General features: G+C 40.0%; 1 protein-coding gene across 2 annotated transcripts; it reads left to right on the top strand.

Annotated features, from left to right (window-relative positions):
• On the top strand, positions 1-27,424 carry waca (WW domain containing adaptor with coiled-coil a). Of its 2 annotated transcripts, none has more exons than XM_023262669.3 (13): positions 1-229; positions 429-459; positions 1,295-1,487; positions 11,198-11,289; positions 12,032-12,147; positions 12,262-12,377; positions 18,833-19,087; positions 21,967-22,089; positions 22,260-22,411; positions 23,015-23,139; positions 24,706-24,901; positions 24,999-25,126; positions 25,665-27,424. In XM_023262669.3, the coding sequence occupies exons 1-13, from the start codon at positions 189-191 to the stop codon at positions 25,732-25,734; spliced, it is 1,638 nt and encodes a 545-aa protein (XP_023118437.2). In that variant the 5' UTR covers positions 1-188; the 3' UTR covers positions 25,735-27,424. The 2 variants fall into 2 exon arrangements, with proteins under 2 accessions (XP_023118437.2, XP_023118438.2); XM_023262670.3 differs by having other exon boundaries at positions 22,263-22,411.
• The last annotated feature ends 110 nt before the right edge of the window (positions 27,425-27,534 follow it).

Raw genomic sequence — 27,534 nt, forward strand, 5'->3', positions numbered from 1 at the left:
GGCTGTGTGTCTGAGTGGGAGATGGACTGAGTGAGGGCGCTCTTTCGACCACTGCTGCCGATAGCATTGCAATACCCTACAAGCTAGGTTGAAATAATTGACGATTTCAGGTCGCTGAATCAACAAGAAAAACACAGTACCGTTAACAGTCTTTCACATCCCACTCCAAACACACTAACACGGCATTGATGGTAATGTATGCAAGGAAACAACCGAGACTCGGCGATGGGTAAACATCTTTTTTTTTTTTTTTTACTTATTCTGATTTTCCTTTTCCTCGTAGCTACGCTTTGACAATCCGCCATTTTTACTGAAACCAAAATAAGTATCTCGAAACTTGCACGTTCCGCCGTAGCAGCACTTTCAAGCATTTCTCAGCATTGTCGTGTGAACCTTCGCATTCACAGCTGTTTTCTTTGTATTTGCAGGTGCGACCGAAGAGATTCTCAGCCCTATCAGGTACTTGTTAGCTAACCGTAGCCTGCTAGCTTGCTAGCAGCAAATAAGATTAAAATGGACACTCTAGTTCAGGCTTCTGGAGAGCACAACAGGCCCCAGTCAGTGCGGAAAATAACATGAAAAGTAGAAGATTTTGCTTGAAATACCCATTTGAGCGCATTAACTGTCTCTTAACGTAAATAGTGTTAGGTAAAGAGAATAGTAACTGAGTGTATTCGTCGAATTCAGCGGATTTTGAAAAGGTATAGACGAGTTTTATTGTAGCTCGAAGCTAATGATAGCCTGTTACTGTTAGCTTGCTTGCTAGCCAGTCCGATTAGGGCCTGACCGCAATCTGTCATTTTAAGGATATAGCTAGCTAAGCTCTCTATACATGAGAGTACTAGACATAAAAACTGCAAACCAGCGTATTAACAATTAAAATGAAAATGGAGTTGCCGAGCTGGAAACGTAGACTGTTATTTGTCTGTTGATATGATGTTGTGTTTACGTCGTCGTTATAAGAAATTACAAATGTTTCACAACAAAATAGCACCTTGTTAAAACAGTAATACAAGCAGTTAATGTGGGTATTTAATAATTTCACATTAGACAAAAAATAGATATATCACCTGCTCACATCTCATCAATATTTAGCTGCATGAATGGAGATTAGCTCTGCAAATTAATTTTTGAAATATTAAAACTCTGACTGATACTAGTAGTTAAAGCTGCAAAGCCTTGTGTCTATCTGGGTGTCACTAGTTTGAGAGATTGTCTAATGATGATTAAAGTATGAAACCGTTATACACACAAGACACTAGATTTTAGTGAGGTTTTTGATTTGTGTCTGCAGACTCTCAAATACTCATCAAAGAGCCATCCAGGAGGGGACCACCGGCATGAAAAGATGCGAGACTCCTCAGATGTCACTCCTCCCTGCAAAATGCTCAGGAGGTCTGACAGCCCTGAAAACAAACACATCGACAGCACAGGGCACAGCAGAGCAAAGACTGTCCACACACACCGGGCCAGAGACAGGGATGGAGGTGAGGCAATGGTTATTGGGAAGAAAATGGTTTGAGATCAGAAACAAATTGCTTACTTTAATATTTTTAGGTAGTGCACCTATGTAAGCCAGAAACACCGGGGATGTTGTCCTTTCTCATAGTGATATGCTGAAAACTTTGCAGGCATGTAATTTTTTTTTTCCCTTAAACACAAGTACAACCTGTTATATACTTTGTTATGTAATGAAATGATCGGTTTTCCAGCTGTGGTAGTTTTGGATCAGACAAGCACAAAATTGATGCACTGATCAACTTTAGTAGCAACCAACCAAACTTTAATTTCACCAGGATGCATTCAACTTTAACCACTTGAATCAACCTCAGTTGTCAGCAGTTGATTGTATAGTCATTGTGGTTTCTGCAACAGGAACCACAAAGCCAGATGTGTTGTGAATCTGTTTCAATTATAATGCAGTGGAATGAAAATGAAGTCCACACGCTAGCCAGGAATTCAACCGTTGGAGAGCAAATCTTGCTGGGGGAGTAAAAGTTCTGTTAGAGTTGTTCATACACACATGGACTTGTTTACTTGTCAGTTTCAGTTTTAGTAAGAGTATGTCAGAGGTACATTTTCTCGAAATGGATTTTCAGTAATAATCTATCAGAATTCATATTTTGGAGACTGGTTTAAATTCTTCTTGTATACTCAGATTCCTAGTGTTTTTCTTGCAAAGATAAAATACAGGGAAACAACATTTCTCAAAATTTGATTGGCTGGCAGTCACGCTGTATGTGAGACTGTATGTATCCCTGATTCTCGATGCCAAATTTTATACCTAAAAAGTAAATAAATCAATGTACTCAAAAATAAACTTTTCTTTACAAAAGCGGTTGCACATTCAATGTGCTGACACACAAATGCTCACATGAGCAGCATCCAGTTGAGTCATGAGCCATCTCTAGATTAGTCTTCATGAACATTTCTATAAAGGATTCAGCTGCCTCAGTTTGCAAACGTTACTGCTGAGATTTTGAACAATAGTGTTCAGGATCTGAAAATTTTTGACCAAATGTTGTTTATTCAGTGACTCATTCACCTTGAATTCTGTGTACAGATCCAGATACCCATCTTTAAGGTGCATAGATGAGATAGAAATTTTTAACCTTTCGTTTCAAAAGTTGTGTGACACCATTTGTATACTTGATTTTGGTGATCTGTAGCTTGTCCCAAATCATCCAACTCAAACACAAAATATATTTTTACGTGACTTGGTGTTATTGTTGTTGGTTTTCCACAAGTCACAGCAGACGTGGTGTTACACTTGCAGCTGTTAATGTTCCACATGGTGTTTTTACGGTCCAGTATCCAGTAGAGAATGTCAGTAGTTTTGGCACCATAGAAAAACAAGTACCTTCATGTTTTCAGGTTTTTGGCATCAGCTTGGTACCAAAGTATCAGTTCTCAAGATGTGCCTACTGCAGACATATAATTACAAAGCTGCTGGGGATACACACAGTTTCATGCTTTTCCTTGCTAACAGAGAATTCAGGCAGATAAGTGTGGTTGGTCCTTTTGGAGACCAAGAGTTGAAACTATAACCCAGAGAAGCACAAATGAAGTCACTGGATCTGCAGACAGATTTTATTGCTCTGTTATATGTTAAGGTATGTGAGAACAAGTGTCTAACCTAAGACACAGATGCTGGCTGTATTATAAAACTAAAACTTGCGCTTTTACTATTCATGGGAGTTAATCTATACCTGCTTGCCCTCTTAAACAGTGCAATTTCTAATATTTGCTTGACTTGTCATTGCTTTAAAAGTGAGCTGGTGAGAATAGTATTTCTTAGATTTTAATATATGAACGTCAAAACAGCAAAATAGCCTTTAACAAAGTTTTACACATGAACTCATCATTCATATCTTTTGAAAAACAGATAAATAGTTAAAACAAGGCTTCATTAATCAATAGATGACGTGACTGTCAGGTCAAAGGTTTTGCTTCTAGTGATGGACCAACAGAAAATGATCACCCAGCTCTGCAGTCTTCCAAAGCCCTTCAAATGTTTCTTCATCTTTCAGCTCTTTGCTCAGGGTTTTTCTTACAGCAGATTTATTGTTATTAGTTAGTTTCTACTCATCACTTTCCCAACCAGTTGCTAGGCAGCTATTCTCACCAACCAATTTTCTGATAAACCAGTTGTGTGCTACCTGTCCAGCAACAAACGGCACATAGAAAGAGTTTTGTGTGATCAAGCGTCCAACAGCTGACTTGGTTTAGAGTATAATGGAGCAAAGAGGAGAATGATTATCATTCATGATTATTGTCAGTGATCAGACATGACTCCAAATGAATGCTAGTGTTACTTTGTGTTAGGTGTGTGACAAAACAGTTATGTGTTGGTATGTCAGTTACAATTTAGTGTTAATAACCTTGTTTTTCATTGTGAAATGTACTTAGTTTTTTGCTGTACACCGAATATTTAGTTTGTAGCAGTAGGTTGTGAACATTAAAGGCCATACCATAGGTCATGCCTTTTTAAGGTTTCTGCCTTTACCAAAGCAGAACTTAATTTTTGAAGTTTAGATTTTAGATAACTTGAGTTACCTAGAAGTGTTGACTTCTAAACCTTATTAGGTTTGATATGAAGCTTGGATTCAGTAGGTTTGTTGAATGCTATTGAAATGAGGTGTTAGCACTGACCAAGCTAGAAGCCATTGATCACAGAGCAACAGCATAGTGGTCAGTGGGGGTGATCAGCTAGAGGAGGATGGATTACAATTTTCGGCACTATTGAAACACTTGTGGTTGTTACAGGGTGGAAACTCTTTATCCACAAAAATCTGGCTCAGTGGAAAGACTTCTGAGAGCAGTTTATTCAGCAGACAAGTTTAGCTTTGACGTTGTTGAGTTACTCACGGAATTACCGTAAATTAGTGAAAGCAGAAATGATCTGCCACCGTATTTTGTCATTTTAACCAATGAAAATGATACCTAGCTCCAACCTAAAATATGATGCTTTGCTAATGACAGCGAGAGGAGAGCTGACAGTCTGTTTGCAGCAGAGTTTAACAGATTTATGTATTTTGATGTTCTCTGTCTCAGAGTCATTCTTACCAGAGCAGCATAACACTTCTTCATATTCACTTAGTAAAAGTCTGGCACTATGGGCTGTCGCAAACAAGAGCAGCAATGTAAATGGAGTATTTATTTGATAAATGAAGGAAAGGACAAGATTTTGATTTGCTTGGTTTATGCTAATACAATCCATTAGAATATGGCCTCATCCCCCTTGATACCGGCTCAGAAAAGTCATTCTTAAGTAAGGCTGAACAATTAATTACCTTCGAATCAAAATCACAATTTAAAACAATGCAATTACCAAATTGCAAAAGCTGCAATTTGAAAAATATGTTATGCAGCTTCTCTGATCCAGGGTTTTAAATTGACATGTCAATGGCTTCACAAATTCATGCTGTCCTCCATGTGTAACAGTCACACATTTGATGGTATCTCATGTGGTATTGCTCCACCACATGTTTTAAATCTGTTGCACAGCGAATATTCAACCAAAGCTTGCCTTGAAAAAAATATGGCCCTACTCTGAAGTGTCATGTAACATCACATAATTTATTGTGTCAGTTTATGCCAATAACAGACACTTTCTGTTCCAAACAGTAAACATGTAACAGAGTACATTAGTCAGAGCTACTGATCTGAGGAGCAGTTAGGGCTGCAACTAACGATTAATCGATGAATCGTCTGAGCATGATACGTCATCAAAAGAACACAGTGCAACAGAAATCACCGTCCAAGTGGAGCGCTGAACATGGACGGACATACGCGCTGCATCATACATATATTATATATGATACAGCGCGGATGTCCGCGCTCTTGTGCATATATAATATATGCATATACTATAAAAGCACGATACAGCGCGGATATCAGTCTGTCTTCCACGCTCCGCTGGGACAGTGATTGCTGTTGCATTGCGTGCTCTCTTCCGTTTTTGATGACGTATCATGCTCAGGCGATTCATCGATTCATCATTGGTTGCAGCCCTAGGAGCAGTTGTTAAAAAATTGCAGCTTTTCTTGGTGGTTGACACTGCCAATGCCACCAGTATGTGCAGACCCTTTAGAGCCCTGCTACCAACTCTGTACATGCTGAGTTTAGTAAAAAGTTTAGTTAAACGCAGAAACAAAAGAGTCTCTTACTCTCACCTGCTTGCACTTTTTATGTTGGCAAAGTACAGTATCATATGGTAGCAGAGTAGCTGCTCCTGAGTAGAATGTTCCCGTTAGGATCGATCAAACGATTGGGTCAATGGTGGATGCCATCATCAATCGCTTATGGAAGATTGTGGGCAGATTGAGATTAGATGGCAACAATGTGAAATGGAGGTAGGGGTAATGTTAACGATCGCTCATCCCACCCCCATCATAATGTTTCAAGTAAAATATGACAAAACTTGTTCTTCCATGGTCCCAAAAATGTTGAGGATATCGTAGATGCTGTAGCGTCTGGATATACTGGACAATAACAACGAAATGCAGAACAATGATGGTACGTGCAGCAACAGAGGGCTGTACTATGAAGCAATTTTAGCTATTAAGAAGGTGGTTGTCAACTTTCTTGTTAATTCAGACTTTTTGCTTCAAACTCTGTGCTTTCGCACACTAAAGGGGCATTTAATTTGTCATGTCACTCTTCTTTTACACAAAATGAAATGATTGTGTGCAGCTGCTTCAGTCAACAGATAGTTAAAATGGAGAACAATGACGAATATAAAAATGTATGATGGTAAAAGGTGCTGCTACTGCAAATGATGCAAGACAGGAATGCTAATTGAAAACTTGTATGTTAATGTATTTATTTTTCAGATCAAGTATTTCTAATATAATAGCTGCACATTATAGCTGTTAGACTTTAAACTTCTTTTAGTTGAACAGAACATTGTATTAAATTGTATTTAGATCTGACAGTGTCCTACAATGCACAATATTGCTTACATTTTTGGCCATGTCATAGTTAAAGTAATGTTATTGATAGAACATATCTGTACTAAATACCAACAGAATAATACATTTTCATATCTGTAATATTAATTGCAATACCTGTAGTGTAAATGGACTTGTCAGCAAATCAGGACCAAACACAAAAACATGCAATTTTTGCATCACCAGCTGAATACATGTCAGGTTCCATGGCAACAAATCACATACAGTGTGTGTTACTGTAACTAGATGAGTTAATTCAGTGGGATTGGTAAATACCTCTCAACAGTACTTTTGCAAATATAACATTTTCCCTCATCTGACAATCTGTATGGCTCATAGGGGATTGTCAGGAAACAGTTTGGTTAAAGGGCGGTGCTTCTTGCAGCCATTTAAGTCCAAAACTCTTAGCATAACCTTCTCTGGACCAGGTTAGCTCCACAGTGTCAGTTACCATAGTGATGTAGTAAGTTAAAAGCGAACCACTTTTGTGATGCTGAAAAGTTTTAAGCTAAACATACCTCGCTAACCCACTAATCTCACTTCGTAGTATAGCCTTCAGACCTGTTGCAACTAAAGAGGAAAAAAACAAAGCAGACCAAGCTGTGCAAGGAGACATGTGGTGTTTAAGTTGAAAATCAGTGACAAGTCCTCATAACGTTTCTAAGCTACCATTTTTACTGTTCAGTCAAAAAATGTGTTGTGTTAGCACAGTGTGCGCAACAGCTTTTGTTTGTATTTTTGTATCAAATTTGACATTGAGATAATTGTGATAATTAAGTGGTATAGGTACATTGTCAAATTTGTAGTATTCTGACACCTGTAGTTTTAGCCAATAGTTTTTTCATTTAGCAAACGTAAGAATCAGATGTTTGATGTTTTGTCAAGTTGACCGGATTCAACGCCGGTGTCCGCACTCAGTCGAAGACTGATTGTGACTCCGCTTTATTGGGAGCAAAACCTTGTTGCTTGTTTTTCTGCATTTCATATATATTCATGTACTTTACATACTGTAGACTAACTTTATAGTTTTATTACATTTGTGCACGTCTTGAGTATTTTTTAGTGCTGCTTAAATCAGAATCAGAAAAAAACTTTATTCTGATTCTAAATTACTAACAAAGGACGCGATCTACCTCCCTTCATTGCGAGATTGTAGTGGATGAGGTATTTTTGGGATTTTAACTTCAGTGCTACTCCTACTGATACTGCTTATCAGTCCAGTACTAACGGTACTCTTATTGGTTCTTTATTTTTTACAAAAGAAATTAAGAACAGACTTAATATTGCTTTTTCTTCTCTTTCGCTCGTCGTGCTTGCTTAAAAAATGGAATGCAGGACTTTTTCTTTGACAATACAAAGATTCAGTCCAACCAAGACAGTTTATCCACAGCTTTCAAATCACTAAATCTGGTGAGAATGATGAAACTGTATTTAAGTTTTTCAGTTGAACTAGCAGTCGCTTTTACAAACTACAGCGCCTCCTGACTGAAATACTGACAAACGCATCATTCACAAGACTTTAAGTAAGAGCTGTGCTGTGAATTTGGCAATATTTCTAGGTCAAATGATTGCTTATAGAGAAAGTTGGAAGCAACAGAAAGTCCTGGTGTCACACACTCATTCATGTCAGCTGCAGAGTAATCTGTTTTACTCTGCACTGAGTCGCAGAGGCAATCTTTTTCCTAGACGGAGTGTGGACAGAAGCAGCTCAGCTCTATACACATGATGTGTCTTTGCAGTATTTTTTAGCTGAAAAATTGAAAGACATATTCTGAAGATGCATAAAACTTTCCTGAATTTGTCGAAAAAGAGCACAAAATGGAACTTTTACCTCATATTTGTATAATCCAGTAAGTTTTGTGTGAGGGTTCTAGGGAAAAGACAGGAACTAGAAAGCTAGAAAGTGGAAACTGCATTTCTCCACCTCTGTGATAAACTTTCACTGGATGTCTGGAAGGAACGGTCATGTTTCTGCTTTTACTTGATGCACTTGTGGCAGCGAGCATAGTCAGCATCGAATCTAGCACATTTGCTTTTCTCCGCTATTGTCACAAGGGATTGTATGTGTTCATGTGTGTTGCATTGTGTGAGCAAGCCTGAGAGTTGGCCCCATCACTTGCACACAAACGTTTATGAAACAGTCTTTCTTCTGGATTGGGAATCACGAAATTACATCATCGACAAATGTATTCTCAGACATAAATATACAAGATAATGTTTGTGAAGCAATAATGAAATTAGTTTTCTTAATTTTGCTAGTACCAGTTGCACAACCTACAAAGTTTGAGTTTAGCACTCTTCTGGTCTTTGATAATTTAATCCTGGTACAGTTTAATGTAGTGTCTCACTGCCTATCACTAGTTTGGTGGATAGTTTCCATCTATCCATTATCTATACATCGCGTAATCCTCATTAGGGTCGCGGGGGGGGTGGTGGGGGGGGGGGGTGATGTTTAAATACCGGAGGATCGAGAAGCTTCGACCATAATGATTCTGCTAACAGTACTTTGGGAAGTAAAGGCTGGGTTATGCTTTCCAGACGAACGAGTCGCCCAGAAATGAAACGCTTGGAAATCCACTCGAGAAACCGTGTGTGACTTTATACTCCGACCTCTGCTCCCAAACTGCAGGGGCAGTGTATCACAAACGCACTTCTACCTAGTCTCCTCTGGTACTAAAGCTAGTAGAAGAAGTTTGCCATTGTTTACACCACTTACAATTAGGGCTGCCACAAACGACGAATCGATGAATCGCCTGAGCACGATACGTCATCAAAAGCGGAAGTGAGCGCGCAATGCAACAGAAATCACCGTCCGAGTGGAGCGCGGAACACGCATGGACATCCACGCTGTATCGTGCATATATAGTATATTTATATATTATATATGCACAAACAGCGTGGATATCCGCGTTTACGTTACAGCGCGGACATCCGCGCTGTAACGTGCATATACTATATATGCACGATACAGCGCGGATGTCCGTGCGTGTTCTGCGCTCCGCTCGGACGGTGATTTCTGTTGCATTGCGCGCTCACTTCCGCTTTTGATGACGTATCGTGCTCAGGCGATTCGTCGATTCGTCGTTTGTGGCAGCCCTACTTACAACATGGCATTTTACCAAATAGTAGCATTTCAGCAGTTAGTTTTAATTTCACACCATGAATTGTTCATAACCTGGTTGTCATGGTGATCTTTGTGTGATGACTCGTATAAATGCCTGTATTTCTGAACTTCTGCTGCTAGGAAATCCTGTTCTTTCGCCAGCTTTCTGTGTGTCTCCATCCGTGTAGTTAGAAAAATTTGGAGATGTGTGATGCAGAAATTTTCTGCTTTAAGGGCCGTGTGAGGAGGTGTAGCTGCTAAAATGACGTTATTTGTCTGCACGGAGCCGCACAGACCTCGCGGACGCGGCAAGCCTTGTGTTGCACATTGTGTCTCATCACTGTAAGACATGTCTGATGTATACGTGTCTGTGATGCATTTTTACTTACCAAATCCAAAACAGAGTTCTGTCTGTCAGAGTCTGTGGCTCCAAAAGGCAGAACATCAGGTGTCTGCGGGGCGGGGCAACTCTGTTACTCACCTGCAGCTCTGTGCAGCACTCAAGGATGGACATGCAGTAGTCTGATTAAATTCCACTACAGCTGATGCAGAAAATGTCTGTTGCCACAAAAGTAACAAGTCATTTGCATGTCAGCAGAAATACACGCCATCTGTATCTCGTTGTTCATGATAACCAGATATGTTCGATTTGCGAGCAGCCCAAAAACTGAGCTAAATACATCACACAAACATAGACTAAAATTGTGGATTTTCCAGCTGTTTAACTGGCTATGTTGATAAATTCTTTCTGAAATTCAGAGTGTCATCTGAACTGTCTTTCAGAATTTCAGTTTCACTTTTAGAGTGCAGAGCAGCAGGATTAAGTGATTTGGGGGCTGCAGACAAATTCTGTCTTACTTTATGTTCACTGTTCTGCAACTGAATGTTGGTGCAGAAGTAGTACGGAAACTTTTTTTTTTCACAAAACTAGTAAAATCACACAGTAATAATACTGTCAAAGTCCTGCATTAATTTTATACTCTAAAATGAAGCATGAAAGAGATTTACCTAATATCTGTTCAAAGTGGAGCTGTAAATTCTAATATATTGCACGACAGTTTAATGCATAGTGTTTTGTGAGTAAAACCTTTGACACTGTTCAAAATGCTCAGATCATCCCATCAACACAGCTTTAGTGTCTATATAAATGTTAATTTATATGCAGCATGTATGAGAAAATAAAGTAGTCTTTATTCTGTTCTTAAATTGTGTATCTTTTCTCTTTATAAACAAAAGAAACAACAGAAAATGCAGATAAGAATACTGTTTAAGTACCGGATCGATAAGCAATGTTGGTAAAAGTAGTAGTACCATTCAAATCTTAACGATTTCCTTCCCTACTGACCACGGTGCTCTACTGCACGTCCAATAAGAAATGTATATTATCACTGCTCTAGTGAAGATGTAAAATAAATTAAGAAGTATATCATTGTTTTGGGTTTGCAGTGCTTTGTAGTTTCGGCAAACTTTACCAAGAGAGGCATATGTTAATACTGTGCATATGTCTAAAAGTGAAAGGAATTTGGTGATGTGACAGCTTTTATTCTCAGCCAGGCTTTTCTCAGTTAGGTCAGTGAACTTGGCATTTACTGTTGTTCGCTGTTAGTGACGAATATTTCCTTCTGCTTGTGTTTTGTTTCAGGGACCAGTTATTCTCCGCAAGAAAATTCTCACAACCACAGTTCCCTTCATAGCTCCAACTCACATTCTAACCCCAGCAAGACCTCAGACACAGTAAGTACTGCCTCTGCCTTAGTATGGGAGCTGAAGGTGGACTTTTTCATGTTGTCTCCTGTTTAATAGACTGTTCCACTTCTGTAGTTTCTTGCATTTGATACTGTATTTTGTTGTGCCTTATTAATGTTAAGGTTAAAAACATCCATTTTTTTCCCCACAATATTTACACTTTAATTCACAATCAAATCCCTTTTAGCCTTCCTACTTTAATTTTCTCTATTTCAGTTATAGTGCTCTCAAGAAGCATAAATGACATGAATGAAAGTTTTTAAGTTGAGGTATGTACAGTTTGCCTTTGATTAGGTATAAATAGTAATACATTTTATGTCTAAGTGTCAAATTACTGTAAATAATAAAAATAAATCATTGTAACGTAATAGAAGCAGGATTACATTGTAAAATTTCAACTGAATACTCGAGATGGAGCACAAAAAGCTTTGCAGTCACAACAGTCTTTTAAAGGGAAAACTGGTAAACTGTAGATACCTTAAAAATCTGAAGCAGTCTCTGAAATAAACCTTCCTTCCCACTTGAAAAGATTGTGTGAAAACAGGCCAGCCGTAGCTTTCTGCTTGTAACCAAACATCTTTTGTACATTTCAGATTACATTACAAGCTCTTGCATCAGACCCTCTCACCACAAACACAGACGCACGCACGCACACACGCACACACGCACACACACAATTGCTTTCTGTCTGATTGGCCTCGTGTTCCTAAATATTTGCTCCTTTTCTCAGCCTTACGAACCTGGTGACGACTGGTCAGAGCACATCAGTTCCTCTGGAAAGAAATACTATTATAACTGTAGGACAGAAGTGTCCCAGTGGGAGAAGCCCAAAGAATGGCTTGAGAGGTATGTATATTTAGCCAAGTGTACCTGATTTTGGAAGTCTGATTTTAGTCGTATTAATGTCACATAAAGAATACAAACATGACCAAGAATTTCTGTTGTATCCATGTTTCACAGAGAACAGAGGCAAAAAGAAGCAACAAAGACTGCTGTTGTCAACAATTTCCCCAAGGACAGGGACTACAGAAGGGAGGCAATGCAAGCATCGGCAGCCCCTGGATTTACTGGTCCTAGTAAGAGTTGCATATAATGTTACTATACATATTTTTACTTATCAGTGTGCCATAACTGCTTTATTGACATCCTTTTATGTTAAATTTTGCTGTTATTGCTTAGTCAGTAATGAGTGCTGTGCTAATCTGAGGCAGATAAATGCTACGGAGCTCCTTACCAAACAATTGAGACTATAACTGGCTGAATCATGCATGCTGCTGTTGCTTTAGACTTCGTACTTTTGCTGTGTTTTAAGACTAATTGAGTACATTCATTTGCATCAGAAATCCTCTCAGTAAATAGTGTGTACACCACACAGCTACATATTAAAGCCACCTGCCTAGTATTGTGGAGCCCCCCCCTCTGCTGCCAAAACAGCTCTGACCTGTTGGGCTATGAACATGAACAAACCTCTCGGGTTTGTCCTGTTGTGTCTGGCAGTGGATCCTTTAGGTCCTAAGGCTTTGGAGGCTGGGTAAACACTTGAGGCTTTTTGCTGTGTTCCTCAAACAATTCCTGAGCAGCATTTGCATTGTGGTATGGTGCACTGGGCCGGTGGGTTAGTATTGCCATTGAGAGATGGACTTGGTCTGCAAAAACAGGTCATTTTCCACTGTAGGATCTTGCAGGCCATTTTAGGACATTCCAAACCTTTGTGCATGGTCTGACCACAGGAGCCCCCTCAAGAAGCTTCTTCGTTGTTGTTTTCAGAGGAGAAATCTATCTAGTCTGGAATTGGTACTAAAAAAAAACTGTGGTCCAGGTCTTGACTCTGATTGGTTGGTGCAATTGGTTATGCTCAGAGGGGACAACAAACCATTTTACTGTCCTCTCAATATACTCATTGATTGGCAGTCCTCTCCAATTTCTGCCATACTTGCCGGGGCATTCGCACTGTGATGTCACAGTCAAAGTTGTCTTAAACCGTAATGGAAACAGAAAGGCTGAAAAGGATGACTAGAGACCTGTTTGTTTAAACATTTACCATTACTGCATTCTTGGCTTAACTTCCTGCAGTGGGAAGCCATCTAATGTTTAAGTGGATGGTCAAAGTAACAACCACGTGAATGCCAAGACCCAGGCTTTCCCCACAAAATATTGCATTGTATAAAATTGACAATGTCATTCACTTCAGCTGTCAGTGGTTTTAATGTTGTGTCTGCTTTGTGTATTTCAGTTGCTTTTGTGTAGTTGCAGTAGGTACAGGAACAAATCACAGTTTGAGGATCAATCGTTGATATGATGTGGACATTGCAACTGATTGATTCCAGTTGGACACAGTCTGTTACAATCACAGCCAGTTAGTATGAACAGGTGGAAGATCAAATCATGATTAATAGCCATGTGTTTAACGATCATATTCATTTATTTGCATACCAAATTTTTTTACCAGCCATGATTGGTTGAGATCAGAAAGTCATGTTGTGTTGAAGCTCAAAACTCAAGTCATAATAAGCCAAATAATTTGTCACATTGCACATTCTGAATTTTAATCATATATATAGACCTGATCAAAAATCTTAAGACCAGTTGAAAAATAGCTAGAATTTACCTTTTGCACATTTGGATCTTAATGAGGTTTTAAGTAGAGCTACAATATGCAAAAGCAAGAAGGGGGAGTGAGACAAAAAGCACTTTGAAAAAGTAATTTATTGAAAACAACAAGTAAACTGAAATAGGCTGTTTATCAGCTGATCAAAAGTTGAAGACCACAGGCTATAAAAGCCCAAATCTGCTCAAAATTCTCATTTTCTGTCAGGCATTCACACGGTCATGCCATCCTGATGGCTAAAGCTAAGAAGCTTTCTCTTCTTGAACGTGGTCAGATCGTAGAGCTGCATAAGCAAGGCCTCTTGCAGCGTGCCATTGCTGCTGAGGTTGGACGCAGTAAGACAGTCATTCTAAATTTTTTGAAAGATCCTGAGCATTATGAAACAAAAAAGTCAAGTGGTAGACCCAAAAAAATTACACCTGCACTGAGCCAGAGGATCCGATTGGCTGTCCGTCAAGACGCAGGGCGGTCCTCGACCCAAATTAAGGCCCTTACTGGTGCCGACTGCAGCGTAATAACCATCAGACGGCATCTGCGGGAAAAGGGTTTCAAAAACAAAAAATGAATTCAGAGACCTCGTCTCCTACAACGCCACAAAACTGCCAGTTTAGGCTTTGCCAGGGAGAATCAAACATGGGACATTGAAAGGTGGAAAAAAGTTTTATTCTCTGATGAGAAAAAATTTAACCTTGACGGTCCAGATGGCTTCCAGCGTTACTGGCATGACAAGGAGATCCCACCTGAGATGTTTTCTACCCGGCACAGTGGAGGGGGGTCCATCATGATCTGAGTGCTTTTTCATTCAGTGGAACACTGGAGCTTCAGGTGGTGAAGGTCGTCAAACGGCAGCTGGTTACGTGCAGATGTTGCAGCAGGCATCCCTCATGACTGAGGGCCCTCGTCTGTGTGGTAACAGCTGGGTTTTTCAACAGGACAACGCTGCAGTTCACAATGCTCGCTTGACCAAGGACTTCGTCAGGGAGAATAACATCACTCTTTTGGACCATCCCGCATGTTCCCCTGATTTAAATCCCATAGAGAACATTTGGGGATGGATGGCAAGGGAAGTTTATAAAAATGGCCATCAGTTCCAGACAGTTGATGCCCTTCGTGAAGCCATCTTCACCACTTGGAGCAATGTTCCCACCAGCCTCCTGGAAACACTCGCATCAAGCATGCCCAAACCAATTTTTGAAGTGATTAACAAGAACGGTGGAGCTACTCATTACTGAGTCCTACTGAGAACATTTTTTGTTCTGGTTTGGAGAGTTTTTTGTAATTTTTTGAGCGATGGTCTTAAACTTTTGATCAGCTGATAAACAGCCTATTTCAGTTTACTTGTTTTCAATAAATTACTTTTTCAAAGTGCCTTTTGTCTCACTACCCCTTCTTGCTTTTGCATATTGTAGCTCTACTTAAAACCTCATTAAGATCCAAATGCGCAAAAGGTAAATTCTAGCTATTTTTCAACTGGTCTTAAGATTCTGATCAGGTCTGTATGAGCAGAATGCTTCCACTGTAAAGCCCTGGAGAGGTTGCTGTTTTTTAGTCACCTATTAAGCATCACCCTGCTTGTTGGCATCCATGTCCAACTGAATGGTTCTGGTGAAAGTTTTCTTTTGTTATGGTAGTCAAATGTGAGCTTCTATATTTTTCAAAGATTTTACGTAACGTGACACGCAGCAGTCTGCCTGTTGTCCCTCTTTTTACATATATTCAGTGTGTGTTCCTTTCTTAATGACATGACTAAGAAGTCTGTAAGCTGGTGGAAATAGTTGTTTGGGTGGACTCGTGTCTGTAGGATGTATTTCAACAATTTGAAGGTCAGTTCTGAAAGCTGTGTAAGAGACTGTGTAGTGGCATACATGAGCTTGATCTACATATGCCACTACACATTGTATTGGTTTATGCACCAGAGCCAGAAGCAAAAGCACTTCCATTGTATCTCAATAGTTATCTTTTCTTTAGATGTTTTCTGCTGTTACCAGAAATCACCCAAGATGCTACAAGCCAATTCCAGGCAAGATGTTGCAGAGCATTTTTATCATGTAGTGGCACTGTTCAATGAAGTAACACAAGTGTTTACTTCAGTATACATGAATATTAACAGACTTGAGGTTGTGCTGAATAGATCCCACTTATCATGAATAACCTGTTTCTGCATATCAAGTAACCACTCCCAGAAACATTTTGCCTTCAACAGACTTATGTTTTGATGACTGCCTGGGACACGAGATGTCAGATACATTCATAAATAAATGCTTTTGAAAATTGAATGCAAAGAAAGACATAAAAAGATACAATCAGTGATGTAGTTTGATGTCCTGGTGTCATGTTTGTTTGTGCATTCACCACAGTTATTCTATGTTCATAAAATTATCTTATCGCTAGTTGGCAGCAGTTAATCACTCAAACTACGCTGTCATTGGATTATGTCACAGTCGGTGCACCTGTTCATGTGTTGTTGAAGATTATGTTGTAGGAACACTTGCTGTACACTCACATACTAAATGCATTAAAATCTGAAGACAAGTGAGCAGTTTTTGAAAATATTGTAAACTTTAAATTTTCACTGTTGTGACAGACACGTGGAGGGCAGCATGGCTGTAGCAGCATCTCTGATCAGTGTGGCTCACAGCAACTCAGCCCCATATGTAATGTTTGCAGCTGTACACACGACAGTTAGTCCTGCAGCAGGACCTGTGTGTATTGCATGTATCAGCCAAGACTGACATTTCTGCCCTCAGGTCACAGTGTGATAAAAATGAAATGGAAGATGACAAGAGGTATCCTCATAATGGAGCAACAAACTATTTTCATTAAAAAGCATTACAGATAAATTACCAATGCCTGCTTCACCCTTACAGTTGTTGTAAAATTTAAAATTCTGTTGTAAAATTCTAAGTTTTGTTTGATGCCATGTGCATTTTTTTTGATGCAGGAATGTTGAATTCATGCTGCAGCAGCACAAAATATGGGAAAGATCAGAGTGAAATTCAGTATTGGCACTAGTTAAGTGTAATAGATACTTGTGCACATCACTAAAATAGATATATGTAAACTGTTAATTGCATTTAGCAGCAGCATATACTTTAATATGAAGTATTATATTAAGACCCAAGCATCCTTTTTTTAAGCAAAGGTTGATAACACAACAAAGATGATGATGCCATTACTGCACTGAAGCAGTTGCAGTGTTTTCATCCATTATCTATACACCGCTTAATCCTCACTAGGATCGTGGGGGGTACTGGAGTCTATCCCAGCTGACTTAGGGTGACTTAGGGGCTGGGGACACCCTAGACAGGTCACCAGTCTGTCGCAGGGCTACATATTACAGACGATCAAACTCGCATTCGCACCTACGGGCAATTTAGAAAAATCAGTTAACCTCAGCATATTTTTGGACTGTGTAAGGAAGCCGGAGTCAGTGTTTTCATGTAAAGTTTTATTCAATAACCTGCAGCTTCTGTGGATTCACACACTGTAGCTTTTGGTCAGTAAAAGTTTTCTTTTGATGCCTAAAATTTGTCTTATTTAATAGATTTATCAGTTTGACTTTTGGTACTGCCACTGATCAGAAGCTCTTCAAATTCGGTAACATTGTGTCTGTCAGGAATGTTTCAGGTATTGCCACTTCTTGGAAGAAACTAATTATGAACTACGAAGCAGTAGCAAACTATTTGAGACAAACTACAAACATGTAGACAGCAGCTGAGGTTGTTTAGAAGGTAGATTAATGTTAAACTCATTGCCAGTGTAGTACAAATGATCTGAATCTAAGGCTCCTTTCATTTGGACATCTTTGAAATTCCTATCAGAAGACTTAGTCAGTTCCAGGAATAATGGTGCTCCATCCAAGTTATGCTCTAGATGCTTACTAAAGATATACTGTTGGACAACTGTAACAATGTCATCCAACCATGACTTTGTTTCTCAAGCAAGCCCAGATAGTAAGTGGGATTTTATTGAGCATGTCAATCATCTGCTATAAAGATGTTGCTGCTCTATAGTGGGGAGAACAGATAGCTGTCCAAATGCTAATGCTAAGTGAGCCACAGCAACAGAGAAAGAGGGGGAGTGGTTCATAGTAATATAAAATTATAATATTAACTGGATTTACTGAGGAGTTTGTCAGCTGTATGGCTGCAGAGCAGAGGACATAGACACTTGCTTGTAACAAACACGAAAGACACCTGTAACAGTGGTAACCATACACAGAGGTGGCAGCTATGGCCTCAAATTTAACAAAATTAATACTCTAAAAACTGTAATAAATGTCTTCTGTCTGAAGCTCATCAAAAGACTAAGCTACAAAGCAATGCTTTAATTTACACGTGTCCATATTATTTACACAGTTTAAAGCAACTTAAAGTATAAATCATTTCCTAATTATTAAATATATATAGTTTGATGAAGAAATTATGGGGGAAAAGTAAGCACCAAGCCCAGGACCTGTTGTTTAAGGGGGCTGTGGTGTTCAGTAGAGCCACCAAACAATGAAATACAATCTACAAAATCTAGCTGGCGTAGCAGATTAATGTGGATAAGCTTTATCAGATGCCAAAACACTGCGGCTTATAGCACTCACAGACACAATTTTCACAGACAGAATTGCAAGAAAATAGTAGATGTATAGTGGTCACATTATAAACCTGTTTTCCAGGAGTGTGCACTTGCAAGTCTGTGATTGTGTTGCAGCAGAAGTTGATACTGATTCACCTTTTTGCCTGACCATCTTGTGCTGGAAACTTGCTAAGTCTCTGAGTTTTACTCATTCAGATGAATGCTGTTCTTTTTATGCAAGACTGGAGTCAGAAGAATGTGAACATATACTTTTGGAGAGAAAAGATTTGTGACATTGCCTTTGTTGGTAAAATGACATCCTCTTTTTTTTCTTTTCTTTTTCCGCCATCTCCACAGAGTCAGCCCAGGTGGAGAAACCTGCTGCGACCCTTGCTACCCAGTCCCAGTCATCATCTTCAGGCTCAGGGAGCTTGAACCCCTCATCGGGACCACCTGGATCATCTGCGTCCACAGTACCAGTGTCCCCAGTCCTTCAGTCTCCAGCTCCTCCACTACTCCAGGACCCCACCCTGCTTCGCCAGCTTCTCCCAGCACTTCAGACTGCCCTGCAGCTCAACAATGCCAGTGTTGACATGGCAAAAATAAATGAAGGTAACTAGAAATGCAGAATTAGATGCACATAACTCATTCAGCCTGTGTCTACATTCAGCTAGTTGTGGACACTGTTTGAGGAGCACTCGCTACAGTGAGAGACTTTAAAGTTACTACTGCATCTCAAAAAACGAGAACATTGTGAAAGAGTTAATTTTATTTTGTTGTTTAATTTAAAGTTTTGATATATTCTATGTTTATGACATGTAATGTGAAATATTTCTGTCCTGTTTTGTTTTAATTTTGATGACTATGGCTTACAGCTCTTCAAAATCCAAAATTTGATGTCTCAAATTATTAGAATATTTTTGAAAATGTCCAACTTCTGAAAAGCGGGTTTTATAGACTCAGTACTTGGTTGTGGCTCCTTTACTGTGAACTACTGCTTTAATGTGGCTTGATGCTGTGGCAATCAGCCTATGGCACTGCTGAGGTTTTACTGAAGCCTAGGACACTTTAACAGCAGTCTTCAGCTCATCTGTATTTTTGGGTTGGGTGTTTCTGACCTTCTTCGTAACACTACCTCATAAATTTTCTATATGGGTCAGGTGAGTTGGCTGGCCAGTGAAGCACAGTAATGTCATGGCTAGCAACATTTTTGGTTGTAGTTTTGACTCTGTCAGCAAGTCCTGATGAATAAGCAAATCAGCGTCCCTATAAAGCTTGTCAGCAGATGGAAGCATGAAGTGCTCTAAAATCTCCTGGTAGATGTTGACTGTGTTGACTTTGGACTTGTTAAAACACAGTGTACCAACACATAACATGGAACCCCAAATCATCATAGACTGGAACCCTCACAGCCGTCTACAAACACCTTGGATTTGTGCAGCTTGAGTCTTCCTTCAGACTTAAGGACCTTTAAAAATGTGACAGACAAAAACTACTCTAAAATGGTTTTAGTGTTTGGTTTAACCTAGTAAAATCATCTATGTGCATGTTTTTGTTAGAAAGCTAATATCATTTGTCAAAATTAGCACTGTCTGCTGGGTCTTTCTGACCATGCTGAAAAGGGCAAGTGTTCTAAATCTGTTCCAAATGCTCATGCTCAAAGATATGGGAAATACCAGAGATGGATGGGGTGCAATAGTTATAAAAATGAGGATAACGACGTTTACTTTCTGATAGCCACTGCTACAAGGCAGCTGGGGGACCAGCTGTGTTTATATAGGGTCAGTAAGGCAATCATCTGCTTTTTCATTCTTCCGCTATAAAGACAAAAATTCCAAAGTAGCTGTTTTGTTGAAACAAAACAGATCCTTGTCTCTCTGTTATCACAGAAACTTATTTTTATATGTTTTATATGTTTTGCTGAGACAAAGTCTTTCACAAAGAAAAATAGTCACCTGTCAATAATTCTAGAAACCTGTATTTCATATCTCAAATGAATTTTACACATCAGAGATGCCAGCAACAGTCAAAGAAGCTTGCAGATGGCAGGCAGGTATACAGAGTTGCAGAGTTACGCTGGATCGAACAACTTAGGGTTGCTGTAAAATTTAGAAGCAGAATCACTTGTGCTGAATAACACTCATCACCGCACAGATGTGCCACTCCACAGAACAAATCCTGTAAATACAAGAGGAAGCTGACGTTACTTTCTACAATAATTTATTTCCCTAAAAATGCATACAAAACGCCAGATGTCTTTCAGTTGTTATTAATTAATATGATCTGTTATTGTCACATGTTTATGGTCAGCACATCAGTAACAAAGGTGATTTCATAAGGGCACTGAGAGGTTCCTTCTTTTATTAATAAGTCATTTTACTGTCAGTACTCCAGACTAACTTTTTCACCAGTCACACTGGTGCAACCAGCATTTTCCGATGGTCACACCTCCCACTTGGGCAGAGGCAAAACACCTCACTACCTGAACAGTTGCTTATCAATAGACACTACACTTAGCGATGTTACCTGAACAGCTCACCATTCCAGCTGCACTGGATGCTGCTAGGTGACTGTGGTATGGAGTGGAGAAAACGGCGCATATAAGTGCACTATGCCTTTTTAGAAGCAGAGCACAGTGCAGCTTTAATGCGCAATTGATCATTTTTATATAGTGTTTAGAAGACAAACTGATGATTGTAATTAATGTTCATTGAATTGGGAACCTCAAGTACTGCATTTTCTGTAATTGAATGTATTGCAGGCTTCCTTTCACTTGTTCAGTTAGTGTCTCTGCTGCACTCTGATTATCAGGTGTGTCGAAGTCAAACTGCTCCCTCTCCACCAGCCTCCTCTTCTTTCCTCAGTTTTGTGAGAGGAATGCACAACAGCTAAATAGTTTGTCTTACGCATCAGGCAGGAACAGACTGACAGACCCATGGAAGAAATAAAAGTTCAACTTTCCACCACTGTAGCTAGTGGCATTTGGAGCAACACCAAAACAGCTTAATGATCATCATTTATTCGCACGAATGCGACCACTTGGAATTTGAACTCGCACTCTCAAAAAGGTTACATATGCAACCTTTCTGGTCACAGTCTGGAGCCCCACCTGTATTTGAACCTAGTTGGTTGGTATTTCATGTTTATTGATTACTTCTTTTCATCCGAACTAGGAGAGACATCTAACTATTTTCCAGTCAGTAGTGTGCATAATGGATTGTTAATTAACAATCATAAACGTTGAATGTTTTAACCTAATCTCTTCTTCCATGCCTCATCTATGTTGCTGTAATAAAATGTAAATTTCACAGGTGAGGGATCATCTTATGGTATTTTTATGTTCATGGAAAGAGACAATGTTCCTGTTAGTATTTATAATAGGACACGTTGCTGAATTCATTTGTCAAATTCACTGTGGTGCAGTGTGAAAGTCATTCTAGTGCCAAAACTGATTTCATCAGCCTTAATGGTGTGTCTTTTTCTCTCTATAGTTCTCACAGCTGCTGTCACACAAGCTTCATTACAGTCGATGCTTCACAAGATCCTTACTGCTGGACCATCAGCTTTCAATATCACTGCTATCCTTTCTCAAGCTGCTCAACTCTCTAACCAAGGTACATGAACCGCGTACAAAAGTAGCTCTGTGTCAGCACTGTGTGCTTGTATTGTCTGTTATTTGTCTTGTGTAACGGGCTTCCTATATGTTTTCTGTTAGTCGGGTAGTAGGTTGCATTGATCCTTTAGATTGTTACTGGTTTTTTTGTGTGTGTGTGTGTATCTCTAGCAGCTCAGCAATCAAACCAGTCACCAATGTCATTAACATCAGACGCCTCATCGCCAAGGTCCTATGTTTCTCCAAGGATCAGCACACCACAGACTAATGCTGGTCCGCTAAAGCCCCTCCTCAGCACGCAGCCTGTCATCTCACAGCCAAAAGTAAGATACAAAAATTTTGTGTGTTCGGCAAGCGTATATAGTGTCCAGTTTGGTGAGAAAGGCTACCAGTACCAGCTAAGTGAATATCAGGACATTTCCCCTGGGAAAATAACCTCTTCTTAAGGACAAGTAACATCAGCGGTTGGCACGTATGAACATGGAGTACTTGCGATAGAAATTTAAGCATGTCTCCTATTTCTTCAGGCTTCAGAAGCTGGTAGAATTTATTAAAAGGACAACATTCAGTTGCAGTATTTTAGACCCTAAAAGAAGTCAAATAAAAAGTCTGCACACCTACTGTCAGTTGATTCACATTGTGAAAAGATGAGATTGCACTTCTATGCTTTACATTGAAACATTGTTGTGTGTACGGCAGGACTCTTGTTTTAGTTAAATGAATGTTGCACTGAATACTGAATTTAATGCCATGCCAGTTGTTCATTTGAAATGCAGTAATATAAACCAAAGCATACAGAAGGTCACTTATATCTTTAATGTTGATTAAAATAGGGGAATAACCATAAATACTGTAACACCTGCGTGCTTTATCCATCGACCATATGGAAAGGAGTTGTGTTGATGTAGTTACTTGGTGTGTTTTAGGTGAGCATGGTAACAGCGAAGCTGGCGTCTCACAACCAGCCCACATCCCAGCAGCCCCTTTCCAGCGATAAGCAGCACAGCCACGATGCCACCACGGCCTCCCCACGTACCCTCCAGCGCCAAGGGTCAGTAGAAGCACACAACTCGCCAAATACTTTTGGGCAGCTGATATTTGAGTGCAGTTTGCTAAACATGGGTTTCTGTTTGTTTGTGGGTCCTGACACGGCTATTCCAGATGTCATGAATTATATTTGTTGCTTTGTAAAGCTTTGTTTGTTGCTTCCTGAGTAAATAAGTACTTACAATGTCTTGTATTTATTGTTTAAACGATGAAGACATAACTTGTAAAACCCGTATATGTCTAGAGGCACTGATGCCATCTACACCTGTTGTCAGAGTAAAAATACTGCATCTGCCATGAAGTGGGGCCCATTCACATCAGCTCCTGAACAGTGGCGTTTCTAGACAGTCTTCGTTGTGTGGTATTGTTGCACCATCTGCTGGTGGTTGATGGAACAATGAGTGTCTCTTTTTTCAGTTGGCTGGTTTTATTCTTTCAAGTTATTCCTTTCTTTTTTGGCACAATTTCCACAAGAAAGTAAGTGCATCTTCAGTTTTAGCTGAGGTTCTTAATGCATAAATTACTTGAAGATTTCTGAAATCCCTGCATGCATGTTCACCCAGGATGTCTTTCCAGAGTTTATGTGAGGATGATGCAGACACATGTTGTATACAAATCACAAAAGACTCTGCAAGTGCTGCTGATGTAGTTGAAAAGACACTTGACTTAGAGGAGGTGGGAACTCAAGATGAGAATTCTTACTGCAGATACTGAGGTCGAGGGGTGCAACTAAAACCATAGTTCACAGTATGTTTCACGTGGGTGAGATACTTTATTGAAGCAGCGAGGAAAGGAGAAATACTGCCATGACTGTGATGACGAGCTGCTTTAAATTAGGGCTGCAACTATCGATTAGTAATCGTCTTTCTCTGTCTCATGCACGTTACGGCTGCAAAAGCGGAAGTGAGCGCGCTGTTCAACAGAATTATCTGTCCGAGTGGAACACAGACGAACATCCACGCTGTCTGTATTGTGCATATATAATATATGCACAATAGCTCCAGCCCTACTTTAAATATGCACCAGTGCTATGTTTTATTACTGCAACACAACATGGAAATGTAGGAATTAGTCCTCCCAGAGGTTTGTTTTCAGTGCTCTTTGTCTGTTAGCAGGACACAGTTCAGTTCAAATGTCATGAAACTTGATAGAGAGGTGGCACTAGTCAATCCAGATCACTTTCAGTTACATTGCAACACAGCCTTGGTGAATGTCTGTTCTCACATTAATGAGCACATCATTACAATCACATACAGGAAAAAGGTAGTTGAACAGATGATAAGCATCAGATACTGACAAAATAGTATCAATATCCTCTGGAGCTGATAACAATTAGGGTTTTGACCATTTTGATAGCTTTAGCCATTTAAAACGTATCCTTGTGGATTTGCAACATTACTGCACTGAGATACTGAATGAAATTGTTAGGAGTTGCTTGTTAACAGAGAGAGACTTACTTTTGTCATTATCTTCATTGAAACTCAACATCACAGGGAAAGTAGTTGCAGATAAAGCGTTGATTGTAAAAGGCGAGATGCTGACATTTTTCCTCACCTTGCAATAATTACAGCAGTCAGAGGAGTCCCTCCCCAGGCCCCAACCATGTCGCCTCCAGCAGCAGCAACGCCCCCAACTCCGCCTCCGCTCCCCCTTCGGCCTCAGGAGCCCGGCCCTCCTGCTCCTTCACCCCCACCCTTGCTGCCCACTTCAGTGAAAACCTTATCAAACATGTACAGGGATGGCCTGCAGAACACGCAGAGAAACAGGTCTGTATTTCACCAGATTTTTCAACACAAGGTTTTGGCTGGTTCTGGTCATGCAAAATGTGTTTTAAAATAAATTTTGTTTGTGACAATCCTAAAGGCGTCAAGACTACGTGAAGAGGCCCACACCATGGGCAGCATCTGCATGTCTGAGAACTGCACCGAGCTCAAAAACTTGCGGTCTTTGGTCCGAGTCTGTGAAATACAAGCAACATTGCGTGAGCAGAGGTAAGAATCCATGTTTAGTCTGGTAGTTTCATAGATTGTATAAAATTGATGGACGTAGACTCTGGGTCTGAAAAGTGAAGCCAATGCATTAAGACCAATTCATATGTTCTGCATCCATGTGCCCATGGGAATACACATGACATGAATTTCATCAACTGCAAATTCTGTGGGCAATGCGACCATCTACAGGGCAGACTGATGCATTCCTATTGCAGTATGAACTGAACTGCATCTTCCTTTGGCTTTCAAATTCACGTCAGTCATGTGGAAACTGTGAATTGGCCTTTAAACCTGCATCCTTTCTAACAGCCAGCGTTTGGTCCTTGACTTCTCAGTCAGATCCCCCCATCCATCATTATGTCCTGTTTCAAAAGATCAAGACGACCAAATGTCAGAGATGACGCTTCAAAACAGTAGTAGATGGCAACACAGTTGTTACCTCCATCTTTTCTATACAGTTCAGAGGTAGTTTGCATCTGTTGTTGATGTGAATTCAATTTTCCTGCAACTAATTGTGGTTCTCTCTGTTTTGCTGCAGGATACTGTTTCTGAGACAGCAAATCAAAGAACTTGAAAAGTTGAAGAATCAGAATTCTTTCATGGTCTGAGAACTTCTGGTTGCGAGTCGGAGCAGGCATTGAGGGGTGAAAGAGGGGGCAGGGAGACCCATTGCACATAGTTGGAGGCTGGAGGGAGAGCAGTTGTTCAGTTCCTCTTGAGCCCAGTCTTAACACTCACACACAGGAGCTGCAGTCAGGTTGGCTTTGGACCGTTGGGCTGGGAGATCCAAGAGGGAGAAATGAAGAGCTGTGGTGGCAGGAGGAGGGTGAGGGTGGGTGATTTACAAGACTGAGCTTTGTAAAAGCCCATATTGTGGGGAAAAAAATGTAGATTTCTTGTAGATGTTATTATCTATGTTGTAAATATGTTTTGTAGATTGAAGCCATGGAAAGCCATGCCTATCAAAGCTTTTGACATCCAAACTAATCAACGCCTAGGCGGCTACATTCATTAGCTAGCCTTTCCTTCATGTTAACTTGTCTGCAGACTTAAAGCTTCATTTTGTCAGTTCAAAGATCATTGAACCATTGAGCATGTGTGTGTGACCTGCATGGAAACGGAGGAGGATGTTTGAAGCCATTTATTTACACAGAAGCTAGCATAAAGCATAACACACAGGTGTCAATGTAGTTTGTTTCTTTCTTCAAATCTGGGTGAACTGATTGTTTTGTCTAGATTCTTTCCCTCCACCTTCTGTGGGTGAACTGTAACATGTACTCAGGCGCGGCAAACATCCCCTCCGCAGATCTACAGCAATTGCCAACAATGGTTCAGTGATCTGTTTGCAGCTTCTGGTGGCCCTGCATTTCCCAGTCTGAAAAAAACAGTGCCTGGTGGTGTGGTGGAGTGAGTGATTTAAAAAAATTTAAATATGAGATGTGATGGCGTGCTTCTTTGGACCATTCCCACTACCCTCCCCTGGCCTCAGCCCTGCCCTGCCACGCCCTCTCCTCACACTTCACCCTCGTTTTTGTTTTTTTTTCTCTTTGTGTTCCTACTGTTTTTTGTTCTTTTCCCCCTCTCCAACTTTTCAAGCTGAGGTGGTACCACTGGTTCATTCCTTTGTACAGTCGTTAACATAACAGTGGAGTTTTAAGAAGAGGACAGAATAAAAAAGGTTTTATTTATAAGAGTTGTAGTGATGAGCAGTTATTCACAATGATAGCCATGCATTTTCATCGGCACCCAGTTTAGGAGTGGTATTACAGCTGCAGCGGGTCAGAGGTGGGCAAATGTGGAAGCACCTCTTGAGTCAGCGCAGGGCAATGAGAGGGCGAAGGTCAAATGTGAAATGTATGTATTGTAATAAACATGTTAAACTAAAGCGAGCACTGGTTATTTTGTTGGAGTGTTAGGTTTGGTTCATACGCTAGTGCCTTGTTGAAAGTCTTAAGCCTCATTGAACCTGCAGACCCCCCAATTTTTTCTTTCGTTCTCTTTGACCAACAGCAGGAGATCTTCAACAAGCATGTCACGCACAGGGTTGTTTTTCTAGCACGTTCCATCCCTCTCATTTGTTTGTTCCCCACTGTTGAAGAGCAGGGTCCTCAGCTGCAAAGGCCTGTTTATTTACCCCCACCATACTATCTATTGATAACAGAACTTCACCACACATTCATAAAGGTGACCACATCATTGCTTTGTATATTGTTTCCTGAAGTATATTGACAAATGAAATAAAATATGCCTCTCCAGGGCCATGTCGTTCTTGGCTTTTTGATGGTCCCTTGAGCTTCAGTTTCTTGTCTCGTTTGACATTTGTTGTGGTTTTATAGCAGAAGAAGCCCGTGTAAGTAAGAGAACATAGAACAGGATGAAGGAAAACACAAGGAAGGACCAAGAAAAGA

Source organism: Amphiprion ocellaris, chromosome 22 (genome assembly GCF_022539595.1).
Source record: "Amphiprion ocellaris isolate individual 3 ecotype Okinawa chromosome 22, ASM2253959v1, whole genome shotgun sequence".
Taxonomy (NCBI): domain Eukaryota; kingdom Metazoa; phylum Chordata; class Actinopteri; family Pomacentridae; genus Amphiprion; species Amphiprion ocellaris.

Coding starts and splice junctions, on each gene's coding strand:
- waca (XM_023262669.3), top strand. CDS start 189: ATGGTAATGTATGCAAGGAAACAACCGAGACTCGGCGATGG. Junction 11,290..12,031: donor CCAGCAAGACCTCAGACACA/GTAAGTACTGCC, acceptor TCCTTTTCTCAG/CCTTACGAACCTGGTGACGA. Junction 22,090..22,259: donor TGCTCAACTCTCTAACCAAG/GTACATGAACCG, acceptor GTGTATCTCTAG/CAGCTCAGCAATCAAACCAG.